General features: G+C 32.4%; 1 protein-coding gene across 1 annotated transcript; it reads right to left on the bottom strand.

Annotated features, from left to right (window-relative positions):
* Nucleotides 1–6,180: 6,180 nt before the first annotated feature.
* Nucleotides 6,181–11,740, bottom strand: LOC134236291 (uncharacterized). The gene is made up of 5 exons (XM_062718471.1): nt 11,737–11,740; nt 10,234–10,396; nt 9,473–9,684; nt 8,110–8,805; nt 6,181–6,543 (listed from the first exon to the last, which is right to left on the bottom strand). Exons 1-5 carry the CDS (start codon nt 11,738–11,740, stop codon nt 6,278–6,280), a joined length of 1,341 nt encoding a protein of 446 aa, XP_062574455.1. The 3' UTR covers nt 6,181–6,277.
* Between the last annotated feature and the right edge of the window lie 768 nt (nt 11,741–12,508).

Genomic DNA, 12,508 nt, shown 5'->3' with positions numbered 1-12,508 from the left:
ATACAAATGACAAACAGAATTACCTTCAGAAAAAATTTCTTGTTCCTGAATGTAGTGAAGATGTAAACTCTTATTTTCGTCGTAGTATAACAACCTAGCTACTCTCGCAGTTTTTCAGCATTTTAGTTTTGTATATTGGTAAAAAATGTTTCATGCATAATTGAAAAAGTCCCCGGAGATCCCTGACATTGTATACGACTGTCAATATACTGTATACAGGGAAATTTTCGCGATTTTCGCCCTATTTGGCGAAAAAACAACTGTTACACAGCATAATTTCTTAAACAGAACTATGACTGAGCGAATTTAAAACGGGGCTAAATTGTCCGCAAGCGCAAAAGGGCGAAAATAACCCTGTATACAGTATTATTATCGAGTAAAGCACTGTCGTTGTACAGTTCTTATAAGTGTACTCGTTATCTGGGAGGCACAGTGGTTATATATTCGTGAACAATTGAGCGATTTGGAGACCCATCCATCAGATGAGACCGTAAAAACCGAGGACATGTATTGGATTATAGGTGTTGGTACAAAAAAGACGAATCACAGCTCAAAGACCGTGAGGTTTGAAGCCATCTGTTGTAAAGTCATGGCCTTTTGATAAGAGTGACAAAAATCTCCAAGTGACGTTTCACAGCCAACCAAATGATCAATTGATATAATTTACTTGTGATTTATGATAGTCACTGAACGTGTGCTATGTATGGAATATAAAGAGAACAATCAATTATATCTTTAATTTTGTTTATTCACGCCAGCACTAATCATTTACTATCGAAAACCTACCAACACATTGTTGGGATTTATCAGCAGTAGAGTAAAAGATTTTTAAAAAGTATTTATTATATATACTGGCTGGAGATGAAAATGATGGTTAAACACTATAGTGCGTATAATCGTACATTTCCAACCAGTAGAAGATTAAATATAGATAAATGGAGAATATTACATACTATAATCCATATCATATGTCAGGACTGATGTGACATATAATATGGATTTTAGTATGTACATTGTAGTATCCTATTTATCATGTATCAAAAATACTTGATATGGTCACTGAAGAATGTTTCAAGTCTGTTTATGATCTTTTTCTTTAAATTTTAATAGAGCCAATTTTAGGTAAATGAAATTTATGAAAAAAATTAAGACCACAAGTGTCATTAAAGAATTATTTCACATAAACATTAAAAAATCAAGTAAATAAACTTCAACTTCACCTTGAAGCATGTGGCTACCGTGATACTTTTTGTTAATAAATGATTGACACAGTGTATGTAAATGATTACATATTAGTATATATCAATATTTGATTTCAAAGTCATTTGGTCAAAGAAATCAATTTTGTCAATATGTAGCACATTTGTGCTTGTTCAAATTGTTTTATGACCTTGACTTGTAGACTCATTTTGATTTCTAAAAGGTTTTTATAATGCGCTTGACGTAATTTTATGTTAACACATATCTTCATTTTTTCAAAGCAAATAAAAGTTTATTTTTTATCAAGATTATTATAAAAAAACATTAAATTACCTTCTTAGAAGTTGCAAAACGATTTTAACTCTGCATAATGAAGAGTATTAATTCCATAAAACTGTGCTGTGAAGAAATTAATTTTCACTGTTGTTTAATGTATTCAGAATGATCAACCTTTATTTTTTAACTAGAATTAACAAACAGAAATTACACAAATTATCACTGATTAAAGCTTTCATTGACAATTTACACTAAGCAAAACTGCAAAAATGTAACAGTTATTCCCAATGAATTTGCCAATCATTCTTCATACAGTGACTGGCATTTTCAAAGTCTTGATGTCATTACGAGACCTTGTTTTTCGTAACTACATTGTATCGTCAAATCGAGAATAAAATAGATAACACAATTATTGACAAAATCTGTAAAATGCTGTTGAATAAAATGGTTTTGATCTTTTTCATACTGTAAAACATGCCTTTCCTCTTCTTTAATTGTTCTTCAATCTCGCTTTCGGGAATATCATCCGATGTTTTCTTTTGATTCCCGTGCTTTGCCCGATATCCACCCTCACAAATCCCGCTGTGATTTTCCGAATCTTTTGTCTCCTGCTGATACATGTTTGACCTTGATATCACTGAAATCACAGTCGTAACAACACAGAGAAACAACTGAAAACAGACATAGAGAGAAAGATAAGGTACATCTAAGGAACTTTGAGGCATCGTTTGTTCAAATAATGTCAGAAAGACGGTAAAAGCGACTGAGAGGGTCAACGAATACTGGATTCTCTCTCCTGACTCAAGTGGAATAAGAGGCGTTATAGAATTCAGAACAGCTAGTGCCATGATGGGCATAAGAGTACTAAATACAAAGTATATATATCGTCGTTTTAGGTGTAGTTCGTAATATATCAGTGTCGAGTCATACTCAACCAAATAAACTACACTGTATGAAAAATGCGTGAATTTCCATTCTCCATTAGGAGTTATATAATCTATGTTATCACCTGGAAGTTGATCCGGGTTAAGTTTTTGCATGTAGTCAGTCGTTATCCAAGAAGAGAGTATAAAAATACATGTCTGGTTATCAAAAGGAAATTTCTTCATCTTAAGATCACAAGACAACACGAATTTCCCCCCTGGATTCCAATCCATGTTGCCGTTGGATGAAACTGTAACGACGGAATTGTATTTAAGGGAGTTCAAGTTTTCCTCAACATAATAAAGATACAGTTCAGGGATCCAAACTTTTTGTTGAGGTACCATGATCTTCTTAATTCCAGAATGATCAGTTTCACTCCAAGTCAGAAATTCGTCAATCCAACGAACCCGGAACCAAGCAGTGAAAGATATATATTGCATATGTCCATGTACCTCGTGAATAGTGTTCAAATTCATTTGAACACTTACATGAACTGTTTCGCTTTGATTGCGTCTTGGTTTTAATATTTTACTATAGTTCTCGAAAAGATTTCGCTCAAAGTTGGATTCACATAGACAAAAGTATATCTTCAGAAAAACGATTTTGAAAAATAACACTTTCATTTCGATATCCACAGTAGCCTTATAAATGCTGCAGGTCCTTTAGGAAATTATTTAGATTTAATGCAGTTTGAATTATTGACCCAAAAAGTTGGAATCATTTACGAGCAAATGGTCAATGATTTCTACATGATAGCAGATGAATCATAATTGCTGATTAAAGCCTTTTCAGTGCATTTGATTCTAAATTCAACAAAAAGCTATCTACAAATTGTTCCATCCACTTTTAACTGTTTAATCTGCAGAGAGAACTGTTTAATCTGCAGAGGGAACACCATTAGCGTTGCATTGTAATGCACTATAAATTTTCTGTTAACAGTGACAAGGATCTGTTAAAATAAACACGGACTATAAAACTGTAAAGCATCATTTCTAAATATTAGAAATTCACCCAAATGACAGAGAAGTCCAAAAACATTTACCACGTAATTCTAAATGTACTGAAGATATTAACTCTGATTTTCTTCTTAATACAATCGTGTACAAGGTTACTGTCGCACTTTTTATTATTAGATTTCCGGTATTTTATGCATTGTACATTTGCCATTAGGATTTATGAATAATTGAAAGTTGATGTAGATCATGGACATTGTGTATAATAATAACCGTCAATGTGATGTAATTTGGTAAATCATTCTCATTGTATAGTTAATATAAAACATACATAAATATCATAGTTCTCTATGGTGCAGTGATTTGTGCGATCCTCCAAATGAGACTGTTAAAAAAACGAAGTCTCGTGTTAAAGTAAGTGCTGGCACAAAGAGATGCATCACAACACATATAAATGCTCTGAGTGTCGAGAAAAGCAATTTGCAGCCCTTTATCAGCATGAAATGGCGCCTTAATATGATTTAATAAATTCACCAACCAAACAACAAACATAACTTATTTTTGACTTATTAAAGTCAATAAACACCTTTGCAATGTTTTATGTATGTAATGAAAACATTTATAGCTGTATCTATTGAAAAATTCACACCTGCAGCTATCATTTCCTAAGGATCATAATGATGATTTTCAAAAAGATTATATTATATGTAATCTAATAATTCCCACCAGTGGAACATTATTCAGAAATTTGATATTCGAGGAATAATTGACTACTATTTTTTGTAGAAGTGAATCGAGACACTTTAACCTTGAAGTATGTGACCGGTTAACCGGAACGTTCTGTTAATAGATAAAGTAAACAGTACATGTACATGTATATAAATGATTGCATACCTGTTTCTGAACAATATTTGATTTCAAAGTCACTAGGTCAAAGAAATCAATTCATTATTGCGTAGACACTTTAACCTTGAAGTATGTGACAGGTTAACCTGAACGTTAAGTTAATAGATAAAGTAAACAGTACATGTATATAAATGATTGCATACTTGTTTCTGAACAATATTTGATTTCAAAGTCACTATTTCAAAGAATTCAATTTATCAATGTGTAGCATGTTAACATTTATTCTAATTGTTTTATGTCTATGTAGACCCATTTTGATTTTATTAAGGCGTTAAACACCCCTTTGACGTCATTTTTTTTCAAGACAAATATCATTTATTTAAAATAAAGATATACATTTACGAGGGTTGATCCAAAAGTTCGTGGAATTTCTTAATATTTCATTCATTTATATGTGAAATTGGTTGAAAATTACAAATGAGAATAAAGACACTTGTTGAATATTTTAGATTAAAAAATATTTTAAATATTTGCGATAGTAACTCTATGGCAGTTGCCATAGAAACGGATGTTTGGAAATGCGGGGGAGACATCAACGCGCTTATTATCATTTTAATTCTTAATACTTGAAATGAGAATTAAACCGATCTTTGTGGTACAGAAAACGAAAATTATGTCATTATTACGATTGCTTGATCTTTTATAAACATCTGTGTGTGTATTTTACTGATTTTACTGGATATTTTGTTTATTAGTTAATAATTTATTGATCATCTTAAGGTTGTTAGACGACGTCAAATTTCGGTTAAGTCATAAGTTTTGTGAAAATCCCGGGATCACTCTATCTTAAATGCGTATATTATTGACATAGACTGAGAAAAAATGCATTTAGCCACTGGTTTTCCAGTGCCGTAAGAAAATGAAGAAAAATAGAACCTTCATGGACGTTGATTAAAGGTGTGGTCGCCTTTTTGAGGCTCTGTTTTAAGTGTTGTCCCCCTTGATAAATTGAAAGCGTTAATAGACGTTGTCGGCTGACGTACTGTTCTTGATATTGATACTGAAATCGGAACATCATATGGAAAGATGGGGGGTATTTTGAAATATGAGTAAAAAATGAAGATAAATTGGTGCGAGAGCATACCCAGGCTTTTCTTGAGAAAAAAAATGGAGGAAAGGGCAGCATTTTGAAGAATTACGTGTTCGAATTTGATATTAGGGTGAGATGATTCTTTAACGTGACGTGGCACACCTAACTTGACGTTAGTTGCACGTTTGCTTTTGTCAAATCATGATAAAATTTTAGAAAGAAATTCCACGAACTTTTGGATCGAAGTCTAGGCTAGAATAAAACCCCCGGGTTTCACAACCATCCGTTTATCTACTTGCACTGTATTTTTCGATATATGGAGTTTGTGATTACCGGTGGGGGTCCATGAGGTAACAACAGAATCAGCTTTCGATAAATCACAATCATATCGCATAATAATCACCAAGTCCTTAGGTGTCCATGCTCAATTCAACCAACTCACAGTTTTCCAAATCTCGAAATGTCCTGTGGTAAATGGAAATCGTTTTTATTGATATTTTTACTGCAACATTTTTTCACTGAAAGAAATAACAACTGAATAATATTTGAAGTGATTTACAAGTTTCTCTACAAAACATTCTGGACACAATATACTGACTGCATAAGCATGCTTTTCTAGGGAATCTGCTGCACAGCCTGTCTGTGTGTGTGTTCGGGGGGGGGGGGGTGAATGTTAAAGATGTAGATAAATTATAAAGTAAAAGTATTTGCTTTTACAGTGTACACAACTCAATTATCTCAATACAAATACGTTAACATTAATTAATATGAACCATAAACATATTTTTTGAAACAAATCTCTTCATAAAAATAAATTTCAAAGCAGTTTGTGCACATTACACATTCAGAACATACATCTTTTTCATCAACCTTTATAATGCTCATAAATTACATCATGATCAGACAAGACAATGCAAAATATTTTATCACCATTTGTTATATCTATGTATAGTTTTTATCAGCTTGCCAATCAGTGGTTACATATATTTCAGGGTCCATTTCTTATTTGTTGAATAAGTAATGGTAAGTCACTCAATATGATTACCAAACTAACAGAAATAATGAAAAGAACACCAAATACACTTCCAATGAATATGGAGGAAATTCGGTTGTCCGGGGCAGAATTTTTCTTCCGGATATAACTGGAAAGTTCAACAATGTTCACTTCAAGTTGTTTTTTTAGTATTTGTATTTTTATCTTCAATACTTCTGTATTATTCAAATACACAGTCCCAGGGCAAGGACATTGGCAACCTAAATGAACAAAGGCAAGATTAGTTTTACAAATGAATTTCTAATATTATTCATATTTAACAACTGTATAATTATAATGATCAATAGGAAGCGAGTTCAAAGATAAGAAACGAGATGCCTGTTCAAACGGCATAAATATATATAATAGTAATATTGATCTTTTGATTAAAAAACTACTATTCTTCATTTTTTTCATATGCGTTTCTTTTTCCCAATGTTTCAATATTTTGGTCCCAAACAACTTCGATAGAGTCCTCGTTCCCTTTTGGAAGGCGGTGAGTTCGAATCTCAGCTGCGGCTGACCTAATTCGATTTTTAAAAAAGTCGTTGGCAACTATTCTTTCATTAGGCATCCGCACTTTAAACTGAAAATTGCAGATATTTCGGATGAGATGATAAAAACGGAGGCTTCGTGTCAGTCACTGCTCGCTTAATGGCCCTTAGTGCCAAATAAAGGTCAATCTCTTAAGATTTTCACTAATGTGTGGTGAAATGACTATTTGAGTGAAAATATCTCGAATTAGACGAACGACAACAAACAATCAAACAAACAATCTTGGAATGAAAATTAAGACACATTTCATGGGAAGTAAGAGTACATATGGGAGTTCGCGGGGTAATATCAGATAACGTCAGGGGACATATAGGTAAATGGTAAAAGGACAAAGTCATGAAACAATGTACATCAGGTAATGGACGGGGTAGTCAGAGACAAAGACAGGCAATGATAGGAGCATGTCACAGACTGACAATGGTACATTTGTACGTCTCCATACTATTTGGAATCTAATGATAGTATCATTTTAGTAATGTTTGTGAAGCGAACAAGCTGAAACATTGGATTATAATGTTGGTTGATAATAATTGTATACATTTAAGAAATGCCAAAGCTTTTAATTTATAGTCAGGAGCATAATTAGAAAAAAAAATCGGAAATAAGATGATGTTTTTGTAAAAGTAACTTTTGAATATCTACGTTCTGTTACATGTTACTACAGCTTGACTAAAAAAATCCGTTTCCTCGATAAGCAAGGCAACAGCGAGCTTGAAATGATAATGTACATGTACATGTAGTTGAGAATCGGTTTCTCGAACACTGATAACTAGTGTACCATGGATATATCGAAGTGCAAAGCACGTATTTCTTATATTTGTTACACTAGATTTAACGAACCATCGGATATTTCGATTTAATTTCTTGCTTCCATCAAGTTTTACATTGTTTGACTTTATACTGTCGAAATATGATTCAAATCATAGAGAAGTTAGAATAATGTTTGAAACTAAAATCGCTAAATCAATGTGTAAAATTTATTCTCCTAAGTACCTTCTTCGCTCTTTATGAATTTATGAAAAGAAAGATTTTAACAATCTATTAAATCTTTTGCTGTACAATAGAACGTCAAAATTCATATAAATAATTCTTTGATGTAGAGAAAAAAGTTTTTTTACTACTATTATGACGCCCTAGCCAGCTAAAATGCGTTTGCCGCAATAAAATCATGGATACGTAATTTTTTGACAGTCCATGAAAAACAAAACAATATAATGTACGAATAAACATACTTTCATAAGAGATGCTGTAATTTGAAGCACTTGTTGTAATTGGATTTGTAGCACCTGCTGTGATCGCATTTGTAGCACTTGTATTTTCGTCAGTAGCATTTGTTGTAATTGGATCTGAAGCACTTGTTGTAATTGGATCTGTAGCACTTGTAATTGGATCTGTAACACTTGTTGTAATTGGATCTGTAGCACTTGTTGTAATTAGGTTTGTAGCAGCGTTTGTTATTGGGTTCGTTGAACCTGCTGTGAAGATATTTGTAGCACTTGTATTTTCGTTAGTAGCCCTTGTTGTAAGTGGGTTTGTAGCACTTGTTGTTATTGGATTTGAAGCACTTGTTGAAATTAGGTTTGTAGCAGCTGTTGTGATTGGGTTTGTAGCACCTGCCGTGATCGCATTTGTAGCACTGTTTTCGTCTTCAGCACTTGTTGTGATCGGGTCTGTAGCACTTATTATATTTTGGTCTGTAGCACTTGTTATATTTTCGTCCGTAGCACTTGTTGTTATCGGGTTTGTAGCATTCGTTGCTATCGTATTTGTAGCACCTGCTACTATCGTGTTTGTAGAACCTGGTACTATTGGGTTTGTGGTACTTGCTATTATCGGGTTTGTATCACTTGTTGTGATCGGATTTGTAGTATATGTTGTAATTGAGTCTGTTATACTTTCTGTGGTTGGGTCTATAGCACTTGTTGATCCTAAAAATAGATCATATTTCATTAAACTTAAAAAAAGAAGAAAACAGTGGATTATTTTACTTTTACAATGTATAATGTTTCTTGAGATGCGTGCTGCAGTTGAGGCATCTTTCTGTTTAATTAATCTTTTTCAAAGGGTTAGCAACAGCACATAATTTTTGGAATGCATTGTATGTGATATTAGAGAAGGAAAAGTAAACGCTTTCCGATCGCTTAACATGCAAAAACATCGGCTGAAGTGACAGTAAAATGACAATACTGCTCCAAGTCGGTCGATTGACATCTGCATGTTTATAATTCACCGGGCAATATATAATTATCGTTTCAATCTAAAACTTTGCACATTTGTTTTATTCGTTCCTTAAAAACTGTTCACGAAATCTCGTGAAATTACATCTGTCCTTTATGAAATAAATGTACATGTAAATGTCTCAATAATTTCCGAATAGCTCTTGTAAAGTAGTGTAAAAAAGAATGAAAAACATAAACTCAGTGAAAAAGGATCTTCTGACCCTTGCACACCAAAATTAAGAAGGATCAGTTACATAAGAGGATAAAGCACCCCCTTCGTATTGCTAAAATAAGACTTGTTTTGAAAAGAAAATTGTTGACTTAGCGTCTCGTTTAAAATTCTCTGCGTATTGTATAATAAATAACGTAATATTACCTTGTGGAGTTGCCTTCGAGCAAAAATACTGGTAAAGCGCTGTGCATGTTTCACCCTGAATTTTCCCGTAGACGTAAAGATAAACACAGTCCCACTGCCAGGTGATATGAGGCACAGTCTGCCAGGGAAGGAAAGTCTGTATGTCATTTAGCATGTTTACATAAACCCCATCCCTGTTCATATCGTGTATTCCTATCCAAGTATTCGCAATTCTGGAAAAAAAGACCCCTGGTAATTAACATTCAGATAGTTACGTTTCGTTTAACAGAAAAGGTAGAATAATCGCACGTTTGCAACTTTGAGAAATATTCGTTGAAGAAAATGAAAACTGAATGATTGCGTAGTTTTCGTAAAATAAATTCAACTCAAATGTTCTAAAACGTTGTACAAACTCAACAAAACTTAATCTTATATGCACATTACTATTTCTTTTCTTTCATTTGCCTACCTGTTACGTTATGAAAGAGAAGCCCATCCTCAGTATGGCTAGTATATAAAATACCTTCGTCATTCTTATGGTTATAAGGGACAGACATTACATATATTCTCTTGAACAATTTGTTTTTTTAAAAGGGACAAATAAATTTTAGAATCCTAGGTATTTGTGCAAAATGTCCACCATCCCTCCGATTGTAAAATGAAGTATGAAAAAGACTTTAATCTTTTGTGACGTATTTGCTAAATCATTGTTAATACTGGCAGCGAACTTAAAATTAGAATTTGTAAATACATTTATAGACAAAACGATTAATTATACTTACCCTGGAAATGTGTTAAGCAGAAATGTTATGGTTTCTTGATTATCAATTTTGGCTAAAATTCCACCATCATTTTGACAATTCTTGTGTGCATTATTAAACGTAGTGTATGTAGTATGCAGTGTGTAACAATTATCTTTAAACAGCACGCCACTGGGACACTGTCCTGAAACAAAACATTGAAAATCGAGCAAGAACACATAGTCTAAGAAATAACGAACAAGAGCAATATTCAAACCTGTTTAGAAAGAAAATTAAATGCAGATTTAATTTTTAGGCATGTTGACTTTTTGTAGCAATATGAATGATAAATGTATCTGTAACTGTCTGCAAGTATTTTCAAGACTTGATTAATCAAATGCGCAACAAGCAATGCAACAAACTATTTACAATTTAGAAAATATGTTAGTCACACACAGTATTGTAGACGGATTTTCCGTTAGTTCCTGATCATGACAATGAGCACACAGCGGCTGTGGCCGGTCGGCAGAGTTTACCGGTATGCTTGCTCTTTAATGGCACCTAATTCAACCTATGATGTTTAAGAGGTCCGTATCGAGTACACTTGATTTCTTTTATTTATCATCTTAATTTTTGTACAAATTCATTATTCTGTTTAATTATTTAATCCCGAAGAACACAAACAAAAAATAAGCGTTAAGAGATGTTGATTGTTCTTTTTTCCTTTACCCTCAATTTAACATTATCGATGATTTATTTTATATGCATGTCTAAGATGTCGGTCATTATAAAATAAATGAAAAAGGAAGTATGCTTTTATATGTAAAAAGAGGATTCAAATAAAAGAAAAATTCTTTAATGACTCCTTTACCTATCGTGTCATTTTTATCGATAGTGTGATTGTTACATTTCCCCCTATTTTTCGTTTGTTAAAGTTTTCATGAAATATAAAGTTAAAAAGGGAACATTATTTGAAGTTAAGAACATATATTTACCGTATAAGTGGAAATTTACCGAGACGCAAATTTAGCGATTTCTACTTAAGAACTGGTAGTTTATTTTTAGCAAGAGGTAATTTTAGCGATTTTCAAATGCTAACTGAAGAAGCTATTACAAATAAAACGCAATTAATATTAGCGATATCAAATTTTAGAGATGTCAGCACCCTCGCTTATAATGCCAAAATTAAAAATTCTACTTATACGGTATTATTGTTGTTTTTGATGTATAATTTATTGTAACAAAACATCATTCGAATTCTTATATTAATTTTGAGCTCAATTTGTGAAAGATAATAAATTAAAGGTTTTGTCAAGTTTATGAACAAATGACATTCCAATATTTATATTTGAACACATTTTGAATAAAGTTTCAAATATATTCGCTTCGGAGTCTCTGAGAATTTTGAGCTCGAATACTGTTCGTTTTCTTCATATATTTCATTGTCAATTCATTCTGATGTAAAATTGTACTAAAGGAATAGAAAACAAAATCACTGAATACAAAAGAGAAAAAAAATATTTTAACGTACCAGCAGGTACTTACCCATTAATGTAGATATCGTTAAGAAGAAAATGAATGCTAGATATACCAATAGAAACATGTTGAGAGTTGATGTGTTTCAGACGAACGCACAGTGAAAAAGAAATCGGGTGTTAAATGCTTACCGTATAATTTCAAAACCATTTATTTAATGTTTTTAGTAAACAATTAAACATACCGAGAAAAAGATTGTGTGCTTAGCGAAAATAATGGATGGAAAAGAAACAAACACAAAGACCAAAGATTTTTACCATGTAAAATCGATTCCAATTCATTTACTTTTTATCTTAATTTACAGTAGAGCGAAATAATATATAATTGTTTCGTTTTAGAGTTAACTAACAACATGTTTTAAATCTTACAAATGCATCACTTATTTAATTCACTGTAGACAAGACTGAAAAATGCATGTACAATGTATTTTACGCCGATGAAAATAAATTAATTTGACAGTTTACGAGGGCGGCTAAATAAGTTATATCATTGGTGTTCAGAAAGAAGCAAAAAACGCTTTTTAATGACTTTGTCTTAATGATTTTCCTTAAATACTCTCCTTTAATTGAAACACATGTCTGTAACAATTTTATCAAAATTTCCAATTAATTAAGAAAGCTTTTCTGAGTACTGGTAAGCCTTTTGTATATTGGACAAATATTTAGGAAATAAAACAAGTCAAAGGATGAAAGACCTGGCGAATATTGTCGGTGTGACAAAACATTGCCTTTCTGTTTACCAAAAAAACCCCACTCCTTTATTGTTCATCAAGTGTGAGTTA

The sequence above is a fragment of the Saccostrea cucullata genome, unplaced genomic scaffold, assembly GCF_032062105.1.
Source record: "Saccostrea cucullata isolate Sc308-1 unplaced genomic scaffold, CSIRO_AGI_Scuc_v1 ctg87, whole genome shotgun sequence".
Taxonomy (NCBI): domain Eukaryota; kingdom Metazoa; phylum Mollusca; class Bivalvia; order Ostreida; family Ostreidae; genus Saccostrea; species Saccostrea cuccullata.
Note: the sequence above shows the minus strand (reverse complement) of the source record. Positions and strands in the feature narration are given on the sequence as shown.

Excerpts from the sequence above, each read along its gene's own strand:
- LOC134236291 (XM_062718471.1), bottom strand. Across the intron at positions 9,685-10,233 it reads CTGCTTAACACATTTCCAGG|AATTGCGAATACTTGGATAG; the intron begins GTAAGTATAATT and ends CTTTTTTTCCAG. Across the intron at positions 6,544-8,109 it reads TTACAGCATCTCTTATGAAA|GTTGCCAATGTCCTTGCCCT; the intron begins GTATGTTTATTC and ends TTGTTCATTTAG.